This window comes from Malania oleifera, chromosome 13, assembly GCF_029873635.1.
Source record: "Malania oleifera isolate guangnan ecotype guangnan chromosome 13, ASM2987363v1, whole genome shotgun sequence".
Classification (NCBI taxonomy): Eukaryota; Viridiplantae; Streptophyta; class Magnoliopsida; order Santalales; family Ximeniaceae; genus Malania; species Malania oleifera.
In genome coordinates this window covers 8,286,159-8,311,357 of record NC_080429.1, presented here as the reverse complement: position 1 = coordinate 8,311,357, position 25,199 = coordinate 8,286,159, and the positions used below count along the sequence as shown (strand labels likewise).

General features: G+C 36.1%; 1 protein-coding gene across 2 annotated transcripts; it reads left to right on the top strand.

Annotated features, from left to right (window-relative positions):
- Window positions 1-19,462: 19,462 nt before the first annotated feature.
- LOC131146412 (protein SPIRAL1-like 5) lies at window positions 19,463-22,108 on the top strand. 2 transcript variants are annotated; one of them, XM_058096008.1, is made up of 4 exons: window positions 19,463-20,160; window positions 20,878-20,919; window positions 21,219-21,456; window positions 21,744-22,108. In XM_058096008.1, exons 3-4 carry the CDS (start codon window positions 21,226-21,228, stop codon window positions 21,816-21,818), a joined length of 306 nt encoding a protein of 101 aa, XP_057951991.1. In that variant the 5' UTR covers window positions 19,463-20,160; window positions 20,878-20,919; window positions 21,219-21,225; the 3' UTR covers window positions 21,819-22,108. The 2 variants fall into 2 exon arrangements, with proteins under 2 accessions (XP_057951991.1, XP_057951990.1); XM_058096007.1 differs by having other exon boundaries at window positions 19,919-20,160; window positions 20,881-20,919; window positions 21,174-21,456.
- Window positions 22,109-25,199: the final 3,091 nt, after the last annotated feature.

The window sequence follows — 25,199 nt, the reverse complement described above, 5'->3', positions numbered from 1 at the left end:
GAAGCTTCTTTGAACCTTCTGGTAAGTATAACATATATATTATATTACTTATTTCATAATTCTTATTATTTAATTAATTTATTTATTCTTCAATTTAATTTTAAATCTTAAATTATTTATTTATTTATTTATATTTATTATTTATTTATTTATTTATATATTATATTATTTTATTTTATTTTTACATTCCCAAACATGTCATTTTTTAGGGCGTTACATTTATAGTATTTTTGAGTTAGAAAGAAAGGGTATAAGCTTGATGATATTTTTTGAGCTGTATTAAGTTTTTATGTTTTATGTTTCAAGTTTTATGAGTTATGGATGGTTGTGAATTCTGGGTGTTGGAGATATGTATATAGATGCAGGTTGATGAATGGATTATTTGGGATGTTATAGTTAGAAACTCTAGTATTTTATTGTTGGAGGATTATATTTGTAGTAACCGGAAAAAAAAAATTAATAATTAAAATTTAAAAAAAATAATAATAATAATAATAAAATAATAAAATAAAATTAATTAATTAAATTAACAAGTAAAATAAATAGTATAATAAGAAACAAATATATATATATATATATATAAATATTAAAGCATGTATATATATATATATATATATACATATATAAAGTATGAAAGCTTCTTAAAGAAGCTTTACCTTACTTAAGGTTTATTATTATATATATTTATAAACTAGCACAAGCTTCTTTAAAGAAGCTTTGAAAGTCAATCCAAATTTAATTGGATTTTGTGTGCATGAGTGCATTTTCTCTCTCTCTCTCTCTCTCTCTCTCTCTCTCTCTCTCTCTCTCTCCTACGACTCTCTCTCTTCGATTCCGGGCTAGTTTTACGCCGGATCGACAAACCGAAACCACCACGATGCTCCTGACGAAGTTCTCTACAAGTCTGCCGGAACGGATCGTTAGGAAAACGAAGTTGGATTTCATCCCAAATCCAAGGTAAGACTTTATATTCAATATTTGGATTTTTGACAGTTGAAGAAAGTAATATACGCGTAAAAATACTTAACTTTAATACTGTAAATTTTCAGTTCCAGGGTATTGATTGGGAACGTTGGGAATCATCCCTAAGTCGAGGTAAGACTTTTTAAGTCGAATTTGACTTAGTGGTAGTTATAGAAAATGTTGTACGTACGAAAATACTAAACTTTAATTCTGCGAGTTTTCATTTTCAGGGTATTGAGTTGAGAACCTTGTGGGTACGGGGAAGATTTTCTTAGGGGCTTTTCAGGAATCAGGTAAGGGGATAAACTAAACTAGTTTTGTTTTGAGAAAATGTATGTATATATATATATATAGCATCTGGTTTCAGGAAAAATAAATATATTTATATATATGATTTATATTTGGAAAATACTGTTTAAATGATGATATGTTGAATACGTAGAAAATTTGTTTAGTGTGGCATGAGTATAAAAGTGTTGTGAAATACTGTTTTTTTTGGAATGGGGACGATATGGATTTCTATGATGGAAAACCGGCGTACGGGCCGAGATATTTTTATATGTATATGTGATTTGCCGGCGTATGGGCCGTGCTATGTGGATGAGATTTGCCGGCGTACGGGCCGTGCTATGTGATTTGCCAGCGTACGGGCTGTGCTATGTGATTTGCCGGCGTACGGGCCGTGCTATGTTAAAATGTGTAATACCGGCGTACGGGCCGATGATTTTTATGATACACGTATATATGTGAAATGATATGATTGATGTGAAAATAAATGATATGAGATATTTATGTATCACGGTTTTAGTATATGTATATGATATCAGAACCTGGTTGGCTTGGTCTAGGCTAGCACTTGCACGGTACCGTTGCTATGTGTCCATGGTCTTCGTGATCATGATATCTGTGTTAACGCCGCTGTACGGAGTGGTGTGAGATTGGATGGTCGATGTGGTTATATTCAAGAAGTGTGTTGTTATCGCCCCTGGTGTACGGACCAGTCTGGGCAAACCCATCGGACCTACAGACTACTGTTTGACTTGGCAGTGGTCGGCCAACCATTGTCAGGTCCCGCCTTCGGGCCACACAACCCAGTCATGTGGGGGTAATACAGGACAACAGCCAGCTAACCTACCAGGGTTGTTTTTATGTTATTATTATTATGATATGAGATGAGAAATGTTATGAAAATGCAGTATGTTCTGTCATGTTTTGATATGTATATATTCCCAGATTTGATAAATAGTATTAAATATGTTATGTATGGTATATGTAGAACACAAAATACTCATGTTGCCACACACTGGTATTAGTTTATTTCCCTTACTGAGAGGTGTCTCACCCCTAAATCTTATACATTTTTCAGGAGCCCCTAATAGGAGAGCGGGAAAAGCCCCGCTGATCTAAATCAGTTGTTTGCCCTCTTTGGAAGGGTAAGTTTTTGGGTAGAGACAGTTAGGTTTTGTGGGGATTGTCCCTAGATTTCATTTTTGAGATGTATATACTGTGAGATAGTAATTGTAGTGACTCTGGTATGTGTTATGCACATTATGATGAGATGTATATGATTTTATACTTTCTGCTGCGTAGGCTTCTGCTGTATGTTTTGTTATATCTCTGGTGCCCACGGGCCCAGGTGGATTGTGACCTGCTGAGTTGGAATGTATGATGTGATGATAATTTATTTATATAAAAAAAAATGTATGTGAAAAAGGAGCAGGTCGTTACAGTTGGTATCAGAGCCTAGGTTGCTAGGTTCTGTAGACTTTAGAGTGCAGCAGGAACAATACCAGAGTTTAGGAAATGATTTGAGGTTTTGTTCTACAGTCTAGAAGCAGGACTTCCATGGTAGTTTCTGTGTTTTTCCTGGGGTGACGATTTCAGGAAAACCATAGTAAGCTATTGTCGGGTTGTGTTCCTAGAATGTAGGACTGGGGATTAACAATGAATTAGAAATGTTGAGATGAGTGGTGAGGATAGGTGGGTAAATTATGAGGATAGGATTACTGAATTGCAACTGCTATTTTTTAGGATGGATCCAGAAGGAAATAGTGCCCATGCGAGTGGCAGTGATGGAGCAGGACCATCAGGTACAGCTAGGACCGACTCTGATGCGGTATTACGTAGCGTGGCTCAGCAGGTTATGGCTGAGATTGTTAGGAGCTTGAGGGAGCAGAGTGGTCCATCTACAGGCCATGGGTGCACTATAGAGAAATTTACAAAGATGAATCCTCCGGCGTTCACAGGTGGAGTTGATCCAGTAGCCGCTGAGAACTGGATGCAACAGATTGAGAAAATCTTGGCTGTGCTGCAATGTACTGAGGAACAGAGGGTCCTCTTTGCCACCTATAAATTGACAGGAGAGGCTAAGAGGTGGTGGACTGCGGTGAGACTATTAGAGCAGCAGAGGGTGACTCCAATAGCTATGACATGGGACCGGTTTAAAGATTTGTTCTTTGACAGATATTTTCCAGCTACTGTGAGGGAGGCTAAGGTAGAAGAGTTCCTGAGTCTGAAGCAGGGACAGCTATCCGTCCAGCAGTATGCAGCACGTTTTATCGAGCTCTCTCGATTCGCCCCATACATTGTTCCTGATGAGGTGAAGAAGGCGAGGCAGTTTGAGAGAGGCTTGAGGCGGAGTATATTTAGGTAGGTGGTGGTGCTGCGGATCTAAGACTTCGCTGAGTTGGTCGACAGGGCGGCCTTGGCAGAGATTGGTGAGCGTCTTGATGCGGATGAGCAGGGACAGAGGAAGAGATCTGCATTTACGAGCTACCAGCAGGGTCACAGGCCAGGTCAATGGAGGAGAGGTAATCATGGTAGAGGGCGGAGACAGGAGACAGGAGGACGCCAGGTGCAGACAGGGTAGGGTCCTCCAGTTTGTCAGACTTGTGGTAGGAGACACTGGGGAGAGTGTCGAGCTGGTGGTGTAGTGTGCTACCGCTGCGGTAGATCGAGACATATAGTGCGAGATTGTCCTACCCCACCAGATGCAGTTCCGGTGTGCTATCGCTGCGGTAGATCGGGGCACATGGTACGAGACTGCCCTACTCCACCAGATGCAGTTCCAGCTCCTAGACCATACCGGGGAGGTTATCAGGCACCACGGGGAGGCCAGCAGAGGAATACGGCTCCAGCCAGGGTGTTTACTCTGACGCCGGGTGAGGCTGAGGCATCAGGTGACGTGGTGACAGGTATGGTCATTATGCTTTCTTTTAAAGTTATTGCATTATTTGATTCAGGAGCTACACACTCGTTTGTGTCCTTGGGGTGTATTAAATTATGTGAGGCTGAAACACAATCATTAGATGTTGAACTGTTGGTATCTACACCGACTGGGTCGGTAGTGAGGTGTGGTAGGGTACTCCGTAACTGCCCAGTAGAGATTTAGGGGAAAACATTGTCTGTTGATTTGATAGTGCATGCATGGGTTTGACGTTATATTTGGCATGGATTGGCTAGCGGCTAATTTTGCCAACATAGATTGTCGTGCACGAGAGGTGATATTTAGACCCCCGGGGGAAGTAGAATTCAAGTTCGTAGGGTCGCATGTACAATCCTCGCCTTAGCTAGTTTCAGCTATTCAGGCCAGGAGACTACTGCTGAGTGGTTGTCAGGGGTTTGTGGCGGTTGTGAAAGAGATGTTAGAGAATGAGTCGAAACTTGCTAGCACGTTTGTAGTGAAGGAATTTGTGGATGTTTTTCCAGATGAGTTACCAGGCTTGCCACCTGACCGTGAGGTGGATTTCTCTATTGATCTACCTCCCAATACAACGCCGATTTCTAAAGTACCTTATCGAATGGCGCCAGTGAAGTTAGTAGAATTGAAGAATCAGTTGCAAGATCTGCAAGATAAGGGCTTCATACGGCCCAGTGTATCTCCGTGGGGAGCTCCAGTTTTATTTGTGAAAAAGAAAGACGGGACTATGAAGATGTGTATAGACTATAGGGAGATAAATAAAGTGACAATCAAGAATAGGTATCCTCTACCCCGTATCGATGATTTGTTTGACCAGCTCCAGGGTACACGGGTGTATTCGAAGATTGACCTCAGATCTGGCTACCATCAGGTGAAGGTGAAAGCAGAAGACGTCTCAAAGACGGCCTTCAGGACTAGGTATGGGCATTACGAGTTTCTAGTGATGTGGTTTGGTTTGACGAATGCTCCTGCGGTATTTATGGACTTGATGAATAGAGTCTTTCACCAATACCTAGACCAGTTTGTTGTTGTTTTTATTGATGATGTACTGGTCTATTCTAGGAACTATGAGGAGCATGAGACGCACTTGAGACAGGTTTTGCAGACACTTCGGGAAAAGAAGTTGTACGCCAAGTTCAGTAAATGTGAATTTTGGCTGGAGAAGGTCGTGTTCTTGAGGCATGTTGTATCTGGGGGTGGTATTTCTGTGGATCCTAGCAAGATTGAGGCTGTAGTGAATTGGGCTAGACCGAGAAATGTCCAGGAGATCAGGAGTTTCTTGGGGCTAGCAGGCTATTACCGTCGTCTTGTTGAGGGATTCTCAGCTTTGTCAAGGCCCTTGACATGACTGACGAGGAAGAATGTTAGATTTGAGTGGGACGATAGTTGTGAGCAGAGTTTTCAGGAGCTGAAACAGAGACTAGTCACAGCACCAGTGTTGATCATCCCATGTGGGGGTGAAGGGTATACCATTTAAAGTGATGCGTCCTTGAAGGGACTTGGCTGTGTATTAATGCAGCATGGCAGGGTAGTGGCGTATGCATCCAGGCAGTTGAAAGAATATGAGAAGAACTACCTTACCCATGATCTTGAGTTGGCTGCAGTGGTACACGCACTGAAGATTTGGAGGCATTACCTGTATGGTGAGCAGTGTGAGATCTTCTCTGACCATAAAAGTTTGAAGTATTTCTTTACGCAGAAAGAACTAAATATGAGGCAGAGAAGGTGGTTGGAGCTGATTAAGGATTTTGATTGTATCATCAGTTATCACCCAGGGAAAGCAAACGTGGTAGCTGATGCGTTGAGCAGGAAATCCAGGGAGCCAGTGTTGGCGGCTATGGGGATCCAGCATCCGATCATAATGGATCTAGAGAGACTCGGCATAGAGTTGGTGGAGAGTGATCTCCCAATATGTATTGCCAGCCTAGTGGTACAGCCTACCCTGCAGGAGAGAATTAAAGCTGCCCAGAAGGAAGATCCAGAGCTAGTGAAGGTGATAGACAGAGTACAGAGTGGGTAGGGGGAGGAGTTCAGTGTCGCAGATGACGGAACTTTGCGGTTCCGTTCCAGGTTATATGTTTCTGCCAATACTGAGATCAGGAAGACTATTCTAGAGGAGGCTCACAGATCTTTGTATACAGTTCATCCCAGTACTACGAAGATGTACAGAGATCTGTGAGAGTCATACTGGTAGAGTGGTATGAAGAGAGAGATTACCGAGTATGTAGCGCAGTGTTTGACATGCCAGCAGGTAAAGGCTGAGCACCAGAGACTGGCAGGGCAGTTGCAGCCGTTATTCATCCTAGAGTGGAAGTGGGATCACATATCGATGGACTTCGTGTCAGGACTGCCGACGATGTTACATGGTCATAATGCCATCTGGGTGATTGTTGATCGATTGACGAAGACCGCCCACTTTATTCCCATCAAGATCAGCTACTCCCTCAGCCGTTTAGCGGAGATTTACATTCAGGAGATAGTACGTTCTCATGGGGTGCCTGTATCTATTGTATCGGATCAAGACCCACGATTCACATCACGATTTTGGAGGAGTTTGCAGGAGGCTCTGGGGTCTCAGTTATCGTTTAGTACGGCATTCCATCCTCAGTCAGACGGGCCGACTGAGAGGACAATACAGATATTAGAGGACATGCTCAGAGCGTGTGTGCTAGACTTTGGGGGTAGTTGGACTCAGTTCATGCCATTAGTAGAATTTGCGTATAATAACAGTTATCAGTCTAGCATTGGCATGGCACCATTTGAGGCTCTGTACGGTAGGAGATGTTGTTCTCCTTTGTTTTGGGATGAAGTGGGTGAGCGGCGAGTAGTGGGACCAGAGCTAGTTCAGTAGGCGTGTGATAAAGTTCGTCTTATCAGGGATAGGATCAGTGCAGCTCAGAGCCGACAGAAGAGTTATGCCGACCATCGCCGCAGGAATTTAGAGTTTGATGTAGGTGATCACGTATTTTTGAAGATAGCTCCGATGAAAGGGGTTATGCGATTTGGGAGGAAGGGTAAACTTAGTCCTAGGTTTATCGGTCCATTTGAGATTCTAGATAAAGTGGGACCGGTAGCCTATAGGCTAGCTTTGCCACCTATATTGTCCAGGATTCACAACGTATTTCATGTTGCTATGTTAAGGAAATACGTCCCAGACCCTTCTCATGTCATCAATTATGATGAGTTGGAGCTTAGTGATTCACTGGGATATGAGGAGGTACCAGCACAGATTCTGGATAGGAAAGTGCAAGAGCTACGTAACAGGACGATTCCTCAAGTAAAAGTCTTGTGGAGGAATCATGCAGTAGAAGAGGCTTCTTGGGAGTCTGAGGAGCAGATGAAGCAGAGGTATCCGCATTTATTTCAAGAAGTCTGAGTGAATAAATGTAAATAGTTAAGTAGTTTTCTGTTGCAGGTACATGTAATGGTTGAATAGTGTAGTACTTTAGTTTTGGGAGAATGGTTTTCTTTTGTATATGTAATCTTCCAAGACTCGAAATGTAACCACGGTATTCCTCCGCCATAAGTGAGGGTAGGTAATAAAATGAGTAGACCCTTTTTCCTAATTAAAGGATGGCGAGTTACGAAAACAGTAAATTTCGAGGACGAAATTCTTTTAAGGGGGGAGGAATGTAGTAACCGAAAAAAAAAAATAATTAAAATTTTAAAAAATAATAATAATAATAATAAAATAATAAAATAAAATAAATTAATTAAATTAACAAGTAAAATAAATAGTATAATAAGAAACAAATATATATATATATATATATATATAAATATTAAAGCATGTATATATAAATATACATATATAAAGTATGAAAGCTTCTTAAAGAAGCTTTACCTTACTTAAGGTTTATTATTATATATATTTATAAACTAGCACAAGCTTCTTTAAAGAAGCTTTGAAAGTCAATCCAAATTTAATTGGATTTTGTGTGCATGAGTGCATTTTCTCTCTCTCTCTCTCTCTCTCTCTCTCTCTCTCTCTCTCTCTTACGACTCTCTCTCTTCAATTCCGGGCTAGTTTTACGCCGGATCGACAAACCGAAACCACCACGATGCTCTTGACGAAGTTCTCTACAAGTCTGCCGGAACGGATCGTTAGGAAAACAAAGTTGGATTTCATCCCAAATCCAAGGTAAGGTTTTATATTCAATATTTGGATTTTTGACAGTTGAAGAAAGTAATATACGCGTAAAAATACTTAACTTTAATACTGTAAATTTTCAGTTCCAGGGTATTGATTGGGAACGTTGGGAATCATCCCTAAGTCGAGGTAAGACTTTTTAAGTCGAATTTGACTTAGTGGTAGTTATAAAAAATGTTGTACGTACGAAAATACTAAACTTTAATTCTGCGAGTTTTCATTTTCAGGGTATTGAGTTGAGAACCTTGTGGGTACGGGGAAGATTTTCTTAGGGGCTTTTCAGGAATCAGGTAAGGGGATAAACTAAACTAGTTTTGTTTTGAGAAAATGTATGTATATATATATATATAGCATCTGGTTTCAGGAAAAATAAATATATTTATATATATGATTTATATTTGGAAAATACTGTTTAAATGATGATATGTTGAATACGTAGAAAATTTGTTTAGTGTGGCATGAGTATAAAAGTGTTGTGAAATACTGTTTTTTTTGGAATGGGGACGATATGGATTTCTATGATGGAAAACCGGCGTACGGGCCGAGATATTTTTATATGTATATGTGATTTGCCGGCGTATGGGCCGTGCTATGTGGATGAGATTTGCCGGCGTACGGGCCGTGCTATGTGATTTGCCAGCGTACGGGCTGTGCTATGTGATTTGCCGGCGTACGGGCCGTGCTATGTTAAAATGTGTAATACCGGCGTACGGGCCGATGATTTTTATGATACACGTATATATGTGAAATGATATGATTGATGTGAAAATAAATGATATGAGATATTTATGTATCACGGTTTTAGTATATGTATATGATATCAGAACCTGGTTGGCTTGGTCTAGGCTAGCACTTGCACAGTACCGTTGCTATGTGTCCATGGTCTTCGTGATCATGATATCTGTGTTAACGCCGCTGTATGGAGTGGTGTGAGATTGGATGGTCGATGTGGTTATTTTCAAGAAGTGTGTTGTTATCGCCCCTGGTGTACGGACCAGTCTGGGTAGACCCATCGGACCTACAGACTACTGTTTGACTTGGCAGTGGTCGGCCAACCATTGTCAGGTCCCGCCTTCAGGCCACACAACCCAGTCATGTGGGGGTAATACATGACAACGGCCAGCTAACCTACCAGGGTTGTTTTTATGTTATTATTATTATGATATGAGATGAGAAATGTTATGAAAATGCAGTATGTTCTGTCATGTTTTGATATGCATATATTCCCAGATTTGATAAACAGTATTAAATATGTTATGTATGGTATATGTAGAACACAGAATACTCATGTTGCCACACACTGGTATTAGTTTATTTCCCTTACTGAGAGGTGTCTCACCCCTAAATCTTATACATTTTTCAGGAGCCCCTGATAGGAGAGCGGGAAAAGCCCCGCTGATCTAAATCAGTTGTTTGCCCTCTTTGGAAGGGTAAGTTTTTGGGTAGAGATAGTTAGGTTTTGTGGGGATTGTCCCTAGATTTCATTTTTTAGATGTATATACTGTGAGATAGTAATTGTAGTGACTCTGGTATGTGTTATGCACATTATGATGAGATGTATATGATTTTATACTTTCTGCTGCGTAGGCTTCTGCTGTATGTTTTGTTATATCTCTGGTGCCCACGGGCCCAGGTGGATTGTGACCTGCTGAGTTGGAATGTATGATGTGATGATAATTTATTTATATAAAAAAAAATATATGTGAAAAAGGAGCAGGTCGTTACAATATTTATGTTTTCCGCTGTGTAAATGATAGTAGAATGTCATGTATCAGGTAAATGAATGGATTACGTGGCACCCGGGTCTCATCAGGTAGGTTTGAGGCCCCACGAAGCACGGATTATTTAGGTATAGTGCACTGGACTGGATTTTCGGGTTCAGGGCGTTACAAAACGTCCCCTCATTGTCAGTGCTTCTGTTACTATTTCCTTATGGGCCCTCTGATCTTTTTTTTTCTGCATTCAGTATTAATCAATGCAGTACAAACAACATTAAAAGTTACTTTATTCTTCCCATATAGTAAAGTGGTGGTTAGATGCTCATAATCATTAGGGAGAGAATTCAATAATAATAAGACATGGTCCTCATTTTTGACTTTTTCATCCAAATTATACAAATCAACTAAAATTTGATTGAAAGCATTTATGTGGTTATTTGTAGAAATTCTTGGTTGATACTGGAAGCGAAACAATTTCTTTTTCAGATAGAGCCGATTTTCCAGACTCTTGGTCATAAATGCATCTTCCAATGTCTTTCACAATTTCTTTGCAGATGTCTCCCTTATAACACAATATTTCTTATTTTTAGTGAGACACAAACAAATTGTACCACATGTGTGACGATTGATCTTTTCCCAATCTCTGTCGCCCATATCCTTTGGTTTATCATCCAAAGCAATATCTAATTCCTGCTAGTATAGGATGTCCATCACCTCACATTACAACATACCAAAATTATTGGTACCATCAAATTCCTTCAATTCAAACGGAGCATTAGCTATCGTCTTTGAAGATAATGACGAAACTTTTGGGGTTGTATTTTCTGCCATATTCCAAAACTATATATCCAATAGCAAACCAATTGAACAGAAGACCTAGGATGAATAGTACCACACTTATCCCAACTATGCCTACTTTGTATATCCTATGAAATTTCACTTTGACTAGATAGATCTTCAGGGAGCGACTGAGCCGCAATGGTCTCTGAACACTCACTTAGATAAGGTCTTTTTTAAACTTTAAAAATGGTATCAAGGATCTTAATAGATAAATACCTCTGTATTGACACTATTCAACTTGTCTTTGATACCAATTATTGTGCTGGACACCCCACTTGTGTTAAACACTAATACTACAACTATTACTATTGAATATATAATCAAAACTAAAGCAATGCAGAAACTAATAATAGAAAATAACAATAAAGAACAAGGCAATAATTTACGAGGTTCGGTACATAATTACTTATATCCTCGAGCGCCGACGATCAATCCACTACTTCCAAAAAAATTGCAACTTGGGCAAATTTAAGATTACTAATAGTAATTAGAAATACCCTAAAGTACAAATATTGTTTGTAACTCTACAAATTTGAAGTGTGATTACAAATGGAGAGGGGAGCTCTTTATATAGCTTCGTCCCAAATGTTCAAACAACCTCTCCATCGATGTGGGACAAACAAAAACTTCAAACAATCTTCCCACCAACAAACAAAAACCAACAAATTTAGTTATAAATAACATTTTCTATTTTTTAGTTCTTCAAATAATTATAAAAATTTTAATTTATTTTTTAACTTTTCAAGATTCATATTTAAAAAGTAGAAAATGAAAAATTTGTTTAAATGTGTATAATAATTTTTAAATTTGTATTTCTACATTTCAAAATGATAACATAAAGATATTTGTTTTCAATTTTCGAAATTTGTACAGGGTTATACTTAGAATTATGAGTTTTGAGGTTTGAATTTGGATTTTTTTAAATTTAGAAGAAATTTCATACATGATCCATACAAATTAAAGAATGTGATGAAAAAAAAATCTATTTTCCACCACTAAAAGGGCCTTAAATCTTGGGATGTTTTGAGCAAAAAGAAAAAAATCGAAGGTGCTGTCGCAATGTCTTGGAGAAGAGTTCGAAATGATAAGGAATAATAATATTAAAGGTTTAATGGAGTCGCATTTAATGTGTTATTTTCTTAGGTGTGATTAGCTCACCTAATTACTACATGTTGATTGATATCTACAGTAATCTCCAAGAAACCAGTAGTCTCGGTCTACATTTCCTAGAGTTGGGATCAGGAGTTCAGTTATGCGAGGGGATGGTACTAGCACCCCCTACACACCCATTCTATGAATGATATCTAATTAATAATGAATTATTCCTATATTGTGTAAAAACCTCAAAAAGAGATATAAAATATTAGTGGATTGATTTCAAAAATAAAATAAAAATAAAAATAAAAATAAAATAATTAAAAATAATAATATTAATTAATTAAACAAATTTAAAAAAAAAGAAAAAAAATTAATTAATTAATCGAATTTAAAAGAAAAAGAAAAAGAAAAAAAATTAATTAAAATTAATTTTTATTTTTTTAATAAAATATATTATAATTATTAATATTAATTAAATATATTTATTATTATTATTATAATATATAATTCCTAAAGTTTAATTCACGCGCCCCCAGTATGATTTTCATACTATTCTTCTTCTTCTTCTTTTCTTTTATTTTCTCTTCTCTGCAACTCTCTGTAATCTCTCTCTCTCCTCACGTTCTCTCTTCCTCTCTCCTTGATTTCGTGACGGATTTTCACCCGATCGAAAATCCGAAGATACCACTGGACTCCATTTGCTGCTGCTGTCATTTCTTCCGAAGCGGATCGGTGATAGGAGCGGCGTAAGCGTATTCCCTGGGGTAAGCCATTTTTCCCTTTTTCTTTAATTTCTTGCAAAATATAAGCCCAATTGACAAACGGACGCCACCACGAGAATCTAGGAATGATTCTCTACAAGTCTAGTGGGACGAAATTCTCGTGGGGGTGTCAGGCCAAAACCCCAAATTTGGGGTGCGGCGATTATTAAATGACTTATTTTTAATTAATTAGCATTAATTTAGAAATGCTAAAATATTAAGCATCTAGGACTGAAGTAGGATTTCTGAAATTTAGGACTCAGGTGAGTGCCATGGGTGTAATTTTGGGACCCGCAGGTAAAATTTGAAAAATTAAGTATGGATACTAAATAATAGTTTAAATATTAATTTGAGGTATATGTAGCCTAAGGAAGGTTAGATGAGTATTATTTTGGAGAAATAGATTAATTAATCTGGGGAAAATGTAAATAGTAGGAATTAGATTTCGGGCGCCAAGGGCGTGAAATTTTGGGTCCTAAGGAATTTCTCAATAGTCAGGTAAGGGAATAAACTAAAGCAGTAATTTTCCATACAAATTATTATTGATTATGAGTAAATTTATTTTCAGAAAAGCATATGTTATATTGTGTATTACGAATGAAATGTACGATTGGGAAAATACTGCTATGATGATTAAAATGTATATGTATGTATGAGATGTAAGGAATTCATGATTTCAAAATATGAAGTATGACTTTTAACAGTATATGTGTGGCATGAATATTATTTTATGTGAAATGTATTATGATGTGAAAGATTTTACGAACCAAGCATGATTTCAGGTATTATGAAAATATGAGTTATGTTGTGATGGTTTTGACGATTATGTGATAAATGATGTATTTTCAGTATATATATACCTGAAACAATTTTGGTGCAAGGCCATATATTTATATTATCGGCACGAGGCCGTATTTATGTTTTTGGCGCGAGGCCATATATTTATGTTATCGGCACGAGGCCGTATTTATGTTATTGGCTCGAGGCCATGTATTTATGTTATCGGCACGAGGCCATATTTGTGTTATCGGCACGAGGCCGTATTTATATTATTGGCGCGAGGCCATATGTATGATTTCGGTGCGAGGCCGTATCTATGTTTTCTGCACGAGGCCGTAATGATGTTACGTATGATCATGTATTATATGTTTTCACAACCAGGATGTTAGTTTAGTTCAGACTAGGAGCTCGGTAATGTAGCTATGGGTTAATTTTGGCACGAGGCCTTATTAGTGCTACCGTCCCACGAGGGGATGGGAGATGGATAGTCAATGTGGCTTTCAGTAGAGTGTGGACGTCCACCTGGTAGTCGGGACCAGGGTGTGGCGGGCTCATCGTACTTACAGACATATTTGATTCGGCAGTGGTCGGCCAGCCATTGTTGGGTCCTGCCTTCGGGCTGCACAACCCGTCATGGGGGGTAATACATGACACCAGCTAGCTATTCATCCTGTGTTTGTTTTCAGTACTACAGTTACAACAATTGATTTTATGTATGATATGAATTATTAACAGATGTAAAAATATATGGTTACCCAGTACGATATGATGATGTTTATGGAATTATGAAATGTACTATATACGTATAAATGCATTAAATATTCATGTTGCCACACAGCTGTATTTAGTTTATTTTCCCTTACTGAGAAGTGTCTCACCCCCAAACTTAATTAATTTTTCAGGAGCTCCTGAGAGGCTGGCGGGTCAGGGCCGCCGTTGAGCTAGTGAGATTACCCTGTGAGAAGGGTAAGATTTTGTAATAGCGTCAGAGTTATTTTGTGTTTGACCCTAGAGATATTTGGTTGTATGTGAGGATGTATAAAAAGCTCTGGTATTATATTTTATGATTGGATGTTTGAGATTTTATGTTTACTGCTACTAGGTTTTCCGCTGTGTTTGACAGATGTCCCCGCTACTCATGGGTTCGGGTTGACCATTTTATTTATTGTCTGATATTTTATGTTAAGAAATTGAGGGACGTTACATATTGAATCTAATGGTCTTCAATTAACTTTTTAAAAATAAATAAAATTTAATATTTTAAAAGAAGACATAAAATAAGGTACAATTTGGGAATGTCTAATAAGATCCTAATAAGACCTCCAAAGGAGGGGATCTTATTAGATCAACCCCTTTTTGAATTAATATAAGTAGGACCAGAAAATTGAAATACCTCTTTTCCCTTTTGTTTAATCATTGGGACACACACGCATAAAATAGAATATATACAAATAATAATCAAATAAATTCATCAAATTTGAGTAAAAAGAGTCTTTAAAACATTCTACATTTTTCATAATTTATAAAGATTTTTTTAAAAAAATTTTCAATATTTTTTTGCAATTCTCTAAGATTTTTAAAGACTTTTTCTCCATTTTATTTACTTTTTGATATTTTTATTTTTCCTTTTTTTTGTTATTTGAGTCAAAATAACTCAAATGGTTTTTATTTATTTATTTTTAAAATTTTTAATATATATATTTATTGGTTTACTATTTTCCCCAATTCTTAAAAATTAAAAATTAATTAAAAATTAATTTTTTAAATAAAAAACGAATCGGAAGATTGAGATGGGTTAGATCGGTCTAAATTAGGTCAACGAGTCAACTCAGGTTGACCTGGGTCAAACCGATTTGACTCGGTTGAGGAAGCACTGCCATGTATTAGTCAGAGAAGGTGATGCGCGGGTTGGATTTTTTTTTTTTTCGGATTTACTACACGAGAGTGGCATCAGTATGACATAATCTGTCACATGGCAGAATCTAGTAGGTCATGGGCATTTGACGCGGATCGCTCGTCAGCAATTTGGCTATCCAGATAAAATACACATTGGATGGTCAGGATACACCATGTGCCATCATCTGTATGGAGACACATGTCTTACTAATATACATAAAAACTTATTTTTCTCTCTCTTCTTTTCTTTTCCTTTCTCTTTGCTCCTTACTCTTTCTCTAGCACAAATCTCTCATTGTCTCTCACTCTCTTGTTCTTTTCTTTTGCATAGATCTCTCTCTTCTCTCTCTCCTCTCTCTCTCTCTCTCTCTCTCTCTCTCTCTCTCTCTCATGTTTCAAACCTATCTCTCTTTTTCATTGTTTTGTAGGTCTTGAATGATGCACGTGGTGTGGTAGGAAGCGTTAAGCTCTTGCCCTATCTCCTAAATTCGAAGGTAACCCTCTCAAATCCCTATCTCATTTCCTTAATTTCTTTTTCTTTCATTCTTTTCCTTGATTTTCTTGGATTTTCTAGGGCATTTCTCATGTTTTCTCGCAAGCCAAACAGGGGGTTAGAGGCTAGTTAACCTGGGCATTAACCCAGGTTAGATTAGGTTAGGTGGCGGTTCAGGTTAAGCTGGTCAAGGTTAAGGCTAAGTTGGTTGGGTTAGTTTAGGTTGGCTTAGGTTGAGTCAAGTCCAATTGAACCCTAGGTCAATTGAATTTAGCTGGATCGATCAAGCCCAACTGACCCTGGTTATTGGTACTAGGACATGTATTTGGGCCATGAGAACTTAGGCTAAGACAAGCCCAATTGGGCCGTGGATTAGTTAGGTCTTGGGGTTCAACTACGTTGGGTTATTTTAATTTGTATTTGGGCTAACTTAAAATTAGGCCCATTTGGACTGTGAAAGAAAAAAGTGAGTTAATTGGGCCGCCGGGGGGTGGGAGTTAGCTTACTTGGTTGAGAATAGTTTTAGTTGACCCAAGTCCACTAGTTGAACCCCAAGACCTAACTAATCCACGACCCAATTGGGCTTGTCTTAGCCTAAGTTCTCATGGCCCAAATACATGTCCTAGTACCAATAACCAGGGTCCAGTTGGGCTTGATCGATCCAGCTAAATTCAATTGACCTGGGGTTCAATTGGACTTGACTTAAAATTAGGCCCATTTGGACTGTGAAAGAAAAAAGTGGGTTAATTGGGCAGGGGGGGGGGGTTTGGATAAGATTGGGGTCATTGGACCCGTGTTGGGTATTCCGGTTCGTTGACTTGGACTCTACTCAATTTGACTCAGGTTTTTGGGTTGGATTTGGGGCACTCAAATCCGAGTTATCGGACTCAGTTACTGATCTTGATCTGGATATGGGTACTCGGGGCTGGCTTTTCCTAGTCCGAGTTAAATACTTGGGTTTTGTATGGGATGTTTTAGAAAAAAATTGCTCGATTTATTGATTTATGTTTTGTTCAAACACTATTTTAAAATTTTCTATTTATTTTTTTTTCATTTTCCTGTATTTTTCACATTGTATTAATGGATATTTATTTATATTTATTTAAATTATGTTATATAAATCCCGAACAAAATGAGGTGTGTATTGGTGCAATTTGGATTTTTGTAGCTTAAGATAACTTTGTATTTGAAACTTAAGATTTTTGGCACTAAGTGTAAAGTTATATGAATTTAGACAAATAAAATATAAATTTTATACAAATTCAAATTAAAATTTTTTTATCCCAAACAAAACTAAGTAATTAAACCCTTCTCAAAATTTTGTTTTATAATAAATTCAACTCTTAAAATATCTAAAATTCAATAGAGGAAGTGGATTTAAGATAAATTCAATTAGAGGAAGTGGAGCTACAATAGGAAGAGTAGTCACTCAAGTTTGCCTTTGTCCCTACACTTGAAGACAAGTCCAAAAAATAAAAGGTCCTCTTTAATTTCCTTCCTTAAGTAGTTAATCATAGCCTTAATTGGTCCCTCCACAGTCCTCATTATTAATAGATACACCAATTATCTTCTAATAATCATAATTAGTTCAGCACTTTGAGTGAGTGTGGGACACATCTAATTATTTTTATTTCTACTTTTATTTTTTGACAAGGTGTTCTTCATTTATTCATCTCAATTATTGATGCCATTATATCAAGTTCTAATTGTCCTTTTGGAACTTAAAAACATCTTAGTATAGGATTATTAGGGTTAGTATCGATTAAACGAAATATACTAAAAAATTGTATTGAATTTATTTCAAATCACACAAATCCAAAACCTCAAATTATTTTTATTTCTAATTTTATTTTTTGACAAGGTGTTCTTCATTTATTCATCTCAATTATTGATGCAATTATATCAAGTTCTAATTGTCCTTTTGGAACTTAAAAAAATCTTAGTATAGGATTATTAGGGTTAGTATCGATTAAACGAAATATACTAAAAAATTGTATTGAATTTATTTCAAATCACACAAATCCAAAACCTCAAATCTATACTATCAAACAATATCTAAGAAAAGAAAATCACAATACAAAAGAACCCATTTTTCCATGTTTGGTTAATAAAAAGGTGAATAAGAAGATAACGAATACATCAAATCCATAAACAGGAATTTGCAAATTGCAATTCCACACCGAATGAGCATTAGCAATCAACATCAATGCAGAGTCTAGAAGGAGTGACTTATTCTCTCCCTAATAGACATCTTTCGAGAAACAATTGACGAAATGCACTAGTTAAGATAGGCAATATATATGCATGTGTATGTGTGCATGTGAATGTATGTATAGATCCTAGTTGCCGATGCATACTAATACTATATGTGCTCCACAATTTTAAGGGTCCATTTGGATCAAGAATTTTATTTGGAGAAAAAAAGAGAAAGAAAAATAAGGAGGAAACTTATTTTTCATTGTATTTTTCTTATCTATTAAAAGTTTTTTTAGTATGACTAAAAATTAGAAAAAACTATGTATAGATCCTAGTTGCCGATGCATACTGATACTATATGTGCTCCACAATTTTAAGGGTCCATTTGGATCAAGAAATTTACTTGGAGAAAAAAAGAGAAAGAAAAATATGGAGGAAACTTATTTTTCATTGTATTTTTCTTATCTATTAAAAGTTTTCTTAATATGACTAAAAATTAGAAAAAACTATATATTAATGATGTGTAAAATCAAAGTTTTATTCTTGACATTAGTATATTTTTTATTTCCTTTTTCACTTTCCTTGATAACCAAATATGAAAATATAGATTTCTGGATGTTTTTCTTTCCTTCCCCTAATATTCTCCGAGTTTCAAATGGGGCATAAATATAAGGTTTCTAAGGAGACAACAAAGGAGTTAATATAATACGAAATTGCGGGTAATTTTTATAAAAATAAATATACTATTACTTACTAATTTTATTTTAATTTTAAAAACAGGGACACCTTAGAAAGAAAAAGAAGGAAAATTAGTTGAAAATTTCTTATTCTTCCCTAAAGTGATACTATAATTAAGCAAAGACTCCTCCAATTTCTCATAATTGTCCTCAACTCCTCACATACTTAAATGTAATTACATTTTAATTTTAGCCATTGCAAAATAGGGACTTGGATAAATTAGAATGTGAAATATTAAATATTTCAACTTTAAGGAAAGAAATAAACTTTAGTAAAAAACTAGTTATGTTTGGTTTGCGGAATGTCTATTATCAAGAATAGATTAGTTTTAGTAGGTTTTTTTTTATAAATAGTAATATAAGAAATTATGTTATTTTTAAAGTAAATAATAATGTGAAACATTTTATGAGTCCATTATAAGGAATAGATGAGGAATAACTAAAACCCAAATTTCATTATGAGAATGTTTATTCTTTTATTGTTATCCATTAAATGAAATTATTGGAAATATATAAAAAATAATTATTCTCTGGATTCTTAAAATTTAAACTACATTTCACTGGTAAATAGCTATTCCTTATGAAATACCAAATCTAATTCCACAAATCATGAATAGACAGAACTATGAAGTGCTTTATTTTAATGGTTAATGGTTGGTGAGAAGACCCACAAGATATTGATGCTTAACCAATCATCTAATATTTCATGAATGGGAATTGGGAAGCAATATGACCTTCCTGTTTGATCATTTGATTCATTTCATACAAAATCAACCTTGTTAATTACTACACTTCCTGCATGTTACACATTTTTTTTCGATTGTATCTTTCTTAAGAGCCCCAGTTTGAGTTGACTATTAATTTGAAATAGGACATTGGTATTTAAGTAAAGAAGAACAGATTATCCCAAAAAAAAATTTTATTTTAAAATAGTATGACTTATAGATCGGCTGATCTTGGCTTTGAGTTTAAAAAAGTTGTTTTTTTTTTTAAAAAATAAAATAAAAAATAAGGGTAAGACTGCAGATATTGTGACGAGTCTTTCTCTACTATCACAAAGATTTGCTCGGAGTCTTGTGACCTAAAGCTGCCTTCTTATAACTATAACATTCATGCATTTTTAACTAGTAAATGATTTCTGTATACTGCTGAAATGTTTGATGAATGATGTTGCACCTGACCAAAGCCAGTAAAGCCGGAAAGGATTGGAATCTCATATTGTACACCAGCTGTTTGGTTAAACGTCCCAGCGGGTTTTGGGCTTCTCTTATTTGTGTCCATCAGCCTCATCCATTTTGCTTACATAGTTCCTTGGGGTTGTTCAGATGAGTAAGCTTTAATATTTGTTCAAGGTCTACGGCATTGTATTTGTTTATTCTCCGGTTGGATTTTTGTATCTTATCTCCAAATGTTAATAGTTTTTTTGAATGGTAATAGTGAAGTTTACTTACTAAGAAGGGACGTACAAAGGAAGATACTGTATAGTAGTTTGGCAAGCAAGGGGCTTGAGAACCCAAAAACAGTACAGGGCTATGCATCATTTAGGATTTTTCCTTGGTGGCTCTATGTATCTTTTGTAAATTACTGTGAAGTGGTTTTCTTTCTTACATTGTAACTATTTTCCTGTCAGTGGTGCACCTATTTGCTGACAAAAATGGCTTACTTTCCTTGTAATATTTCACATTGTGTGCATTGCAGTCACTTAATTTGTACTGTTTTGGCTCTTTCATTTCCAAAAAGCAATTACAAAGTAGAGAGAAATGACAACAGTATGCAAGCTTCAAGATGAAGAGCATAGTCATAGATACAGAGCTGCGAAGAATTACTGTCTTGACATAAAATTAAGCATGATTATATGATTTGAACACTGGGTAAAACCGGTTCTAGTACTGGCTAGTGCTGCCATTATCTTGCATCTCATGATTAGATATCTTTGTATTTTACTGAGCTTTTAAAGAGGCACAAATAGTAGGGATCACAACTTTTGATTACTTTCCAGCTAAATTGGTGCTAATGGCTTTCAATTTTTTTTCTGCAACTTGACAGCAGAATTCCTACTCATCGGCGTTTGACTGACAAAGTATTGACGTAAGTTCGCTATACATCCATCATTCCTCAAACATGTTCATACACATGCATGTATTAATGAATGCATGCTTGATTATACACTTTCATTGAACATTTTTTTTCTCCTTTTTTGAGGTGAACATTAATGTTAAGCTTGAGAAAATTTACAAGGTGATATATGCTTTGTGGTAAAAATTAACATGACTATGTATGATCCATGCATGTGTCATTCAACAATGCACACAATATTTGAACACATTACTCTATATAAACAGTCATATCTTCATAGAGCTGATGATAAAAAGGAGGAAAATTATTAGGGCAAACATGAGTACTAGTAGAGGTGGAAGCAGTGGCGGTGGACAGAGTTCATTAGGATACCTGTTTGGATCCGATCAGGAGTCGAACAAACCTCCAGTCTCCCCCCCAGTTACTAAGGCACCATGGGATGATGATAACAGCACAAAGAAACCCCCAAAAAGTTCTAACTCAGAGAAGCTGAGGGTCTCCAACAATTACCACAGAGCTCAAGGCCAAAACTCAGGCAACTTCCTTACTGTGAGTAGTAATCAATATTAAAGCTCCATTGGATTAATGCCAAGTTGTTTTTAGAAGAACCTAAAACTAAAAAGATAATATACAGAAAGCAAGACCTTAAATCTCACCCAATTAGCTGTACTTCTCAGCTCCAGCTACGGTTTCTTGTAGCTTCTCTCCTAAAAATCAAATGCAGGTGAAGTTTGCCTACACACACACACACACACACACACACACACACATTTGATGATATGTGATGCATGTACTTCTTCTGAATTTTGGGTTAATTTCTTAGCAAATTCTTGCAGGACCGTCCGACGACGAAGGTTCAGTCACCTCCTGGTGGAGACTCATCTCTTGGGTACTTGTTTGGCAACAAGTGAAGTTTTTTCTACTAAACTCTCTCGGTCCCTCCTCTTCTACTTTTCTCTCTGTGTTTGCCAAGGACCTAGTAGCTAGAGATGTGGGTTTTGTTATCTTGAATCCGTAGATAAGGGTTTCTTTTTCTACTATGCAATAATGTATGTGTGTATGCGTGTGAACTGTGAAGGGGATGGAAAAATGAAGCATGAATGTATTTAGGGCTATAAGATATTACTGCTGTGATAATCCAGAGGTTTTTAAATGACATTTATGTAAGTGGGTGCATTTGATAATGGTATGTTTTTGCTCATATATTTTACTAATTTATCAGTAGTGGATTTGCCTTCAATCTAGATCTGGTACCAACAAATATATAATTTATTAAGGGCGACATGATACTAGTAATTTGATTAGTTTGATGTTAAATTTCTTTTCGAGATGTTCATCTATCCTAAATTGTGATTGACTTAGTACTGATATTACTGATTTGATGATTCTAATACTAAATTTCTTTTCAAGCTTCTCATTCATAATGAAATGGGATTATTTAACCTAAACAGTAGAGGTATTATAGTTTACTGTTTGGATCAGAAACTCCATGCTCTAATTTTAGATCCATTCCATAAACATGCAATAACAGCTATAACTGTTTAATTAATATCTAAATTGGAAGATGCCCAGAAAAAAAAGAACCATCAACTGTGTCTTGAGCTGCTGCTATGCAATTGTATGCAACTCCTCCGTCACTGGCTAGGTATTCTTTCCATTTACTTAAGCAGGAGCAGCTGCCTTGCACAAGCAAGTTTCAAAAACCTCTCTTAGGGCATGGTGATTATTAATTTATGTGGGAGTTGGAATTTTTCTAGTGCAATGTCTGAAAACTCTCTCTTCTTGTTTTTTGTTTTCCATATTCATGTCTATCTTAGTTAGAATCCTTGTCTTCCTTAAGTTTTCTTTGTTCGGGGGTCACCATGCAAAGACCCTTCACCTGCAACCCCGGACAGCATCCGGCATCGACACTTGTGATGCCTGAAAACTTTCTGTATTTTGTATTTTATTTTCTGTTTTCTTGGGTGAGGCTGGAGGGGTTTAAATCAGACGGATGCTTTGTTCTAAAACATGAATTTTGTATGGACAGAAGAGTAGGGGGCTGGCTAGCTCCAAAGGCCCTAAAAATTTTATCAGCCTCTGCAATATGAATCACAGTAATTCTGAAAATGTGAGGCAGTGTTTGTTTAATTTGGTCATGAACCCAGCAGAAAGAAGCCTGAACTATGAAGTCTTTATGGATTGGCATTATGGCAAAGCACCTGTACAATAAAACACGCACAGCAGAAAAGCTTTTCAATTTATGATGAACAGAATGACAGTATGAATATTAAATAGTATCAATCAGCAAAGACATGATAAAGTAAGCTTCTTTTCTGCATGCATATTTTGCAGTATAATTTTTCTTGTTCAGTTTGCGGAATGGAATGGGGTAGGAAAGCATGAAGATTGAATGGAGGGTATACGAATCAAGTCATAAATTCAATTTCATTCCTCCGGATTTTATTCCATTCTCATGTATCAAATGGTGCAGTAACAGTGGTAATAACCAGCTTTGCTGCATCTTTCTGCTATATATATTTTTCAAGTCTTCAAAATGAATAAACCGTCATTCCAGGCGAAGGGCCATTGCTGTGCATGAAGCCACAGCAACCGGCTTTCCCAGCTTTTATTATATTTGTCTTCACTCTACTGTAAGGTATCCCACCCTCTCTCTCTCTCTCTCTCTCTCTCCATCCATCCTGTGTTTGACTAGAACATGAATTTTTGGATTTGAAATTTGAAATTGTGTAGGTTTTGGATGATTAGATTGTGCTAGGTTTTATCTTGGTTCAGTTGGTTGATATGAATTCAAATATGGTACATTAGTAGTCAAACCTTGTGCTCCCAAAGCAGCATAGGAGAAAGCTGTCAAGTTCAGAAGGAAACTTATTTTTGATTGTATTTTTTAATATTAAATATTATTAAAAATAAAAATTTATTTTAATATAATTAATAATTAAAAAAATTAAATATTAATGGTGTATAAAATAAATTTTTTTTTATTGATTTAATATATTATTTATTTATTTTTTTCATAATCAAACATAAAAAATTAGATTCATTTATATTTTCATTTCCTTTTCCTCCAATTTTTCAAGTTCCAAACCTCAAAGATATGAATGTGATGTAGTGTGATGAATCAGCCAATGAATATTTCAGTTGAGTTGCTTACAATCTTAATTGCCTCCTTTTCACCATTTTGATTTTAATAAATCATTTTAAAAAGTCATGGGTCAAATTAAGCCTAAGTAGTTGATAAAAAGAAAATAACAAAATTGATAATTTTAAAATGAAAAAAAAAAAAATATTAGAAGACATGCAAATTGAAAAAAAAAAAAAGTTAATCTAGGATTACTAGGATCGAGGATAGATAATCTATCTAGCTATAACACATATTAAAAAGTTTTGAATTGCTCTTATATGTTTCCTTTTGCACTTTATTTTTGACCCGGATGAAGTTGGGGTGGATTAATTCATTGATGGGTGGGTACTCGATTTTGTCTATATCTTAGACGGGTTCGGATTGGTCTTGGTTAGGTGGGTTTGTCTTTGGATATAGACTTGGCTTTCGGAGTTTAGGTCAAGTGGACGGGTTCGGTCGATCAGAGTGAAGATCTTGCCTCTTCGATGGGTTCCCCCCCCCCCCCTCCCATTTGATAATATTGTGTATTCCCTAAATTTATATGAAAAGCTTTAGGTTAGAACAAAATTTTCACTCATTTAAACACGCTATCATTTTATATGGATATTGAAAAATTAAAAAATAAGTTAAAATTTTTATAATTCTTGGAAAAACAATAACATTAAAAATTAAAAGTAAATTTCACACTTAAACGGATCCCTAATTTTGCAAACCATTAACATAAAAAGTTTTCTTAATTTTTAGTTTTTTTAGAATAGTTTTTCTATTTTTAATAGCATTTGATATAGAGAGAAAATAAAATAAAAAATAAATCTTTCACTCTTTTTTTTTTGGATTACGCACCGGGCATCCATGTGTCCGTTTTACGGTCCACGTGACTAATCCTGCGACCCTTGAAGTTGACCCCACAACTCCAAAGGGAGGGTAAATTCAGAAGTTCAGGGGCGGAAATGAGCTCAGGAGAGTTTGAACACCTGACCTCATGAGAGGCATTCCTGCAGCCCACGCTACCATCTTGATTGTACCCACTGTAAAGAAAAAAACAAAAAGAAGAAAATTCTTATTTTTTCTTTTTTCTAAATATTTTTTTATTTGAAAAGAATTCAAAAAATTAGAAATAATGCATTTCATAATAACTGTCACATTTTGTTCATACAAAAGTACAATT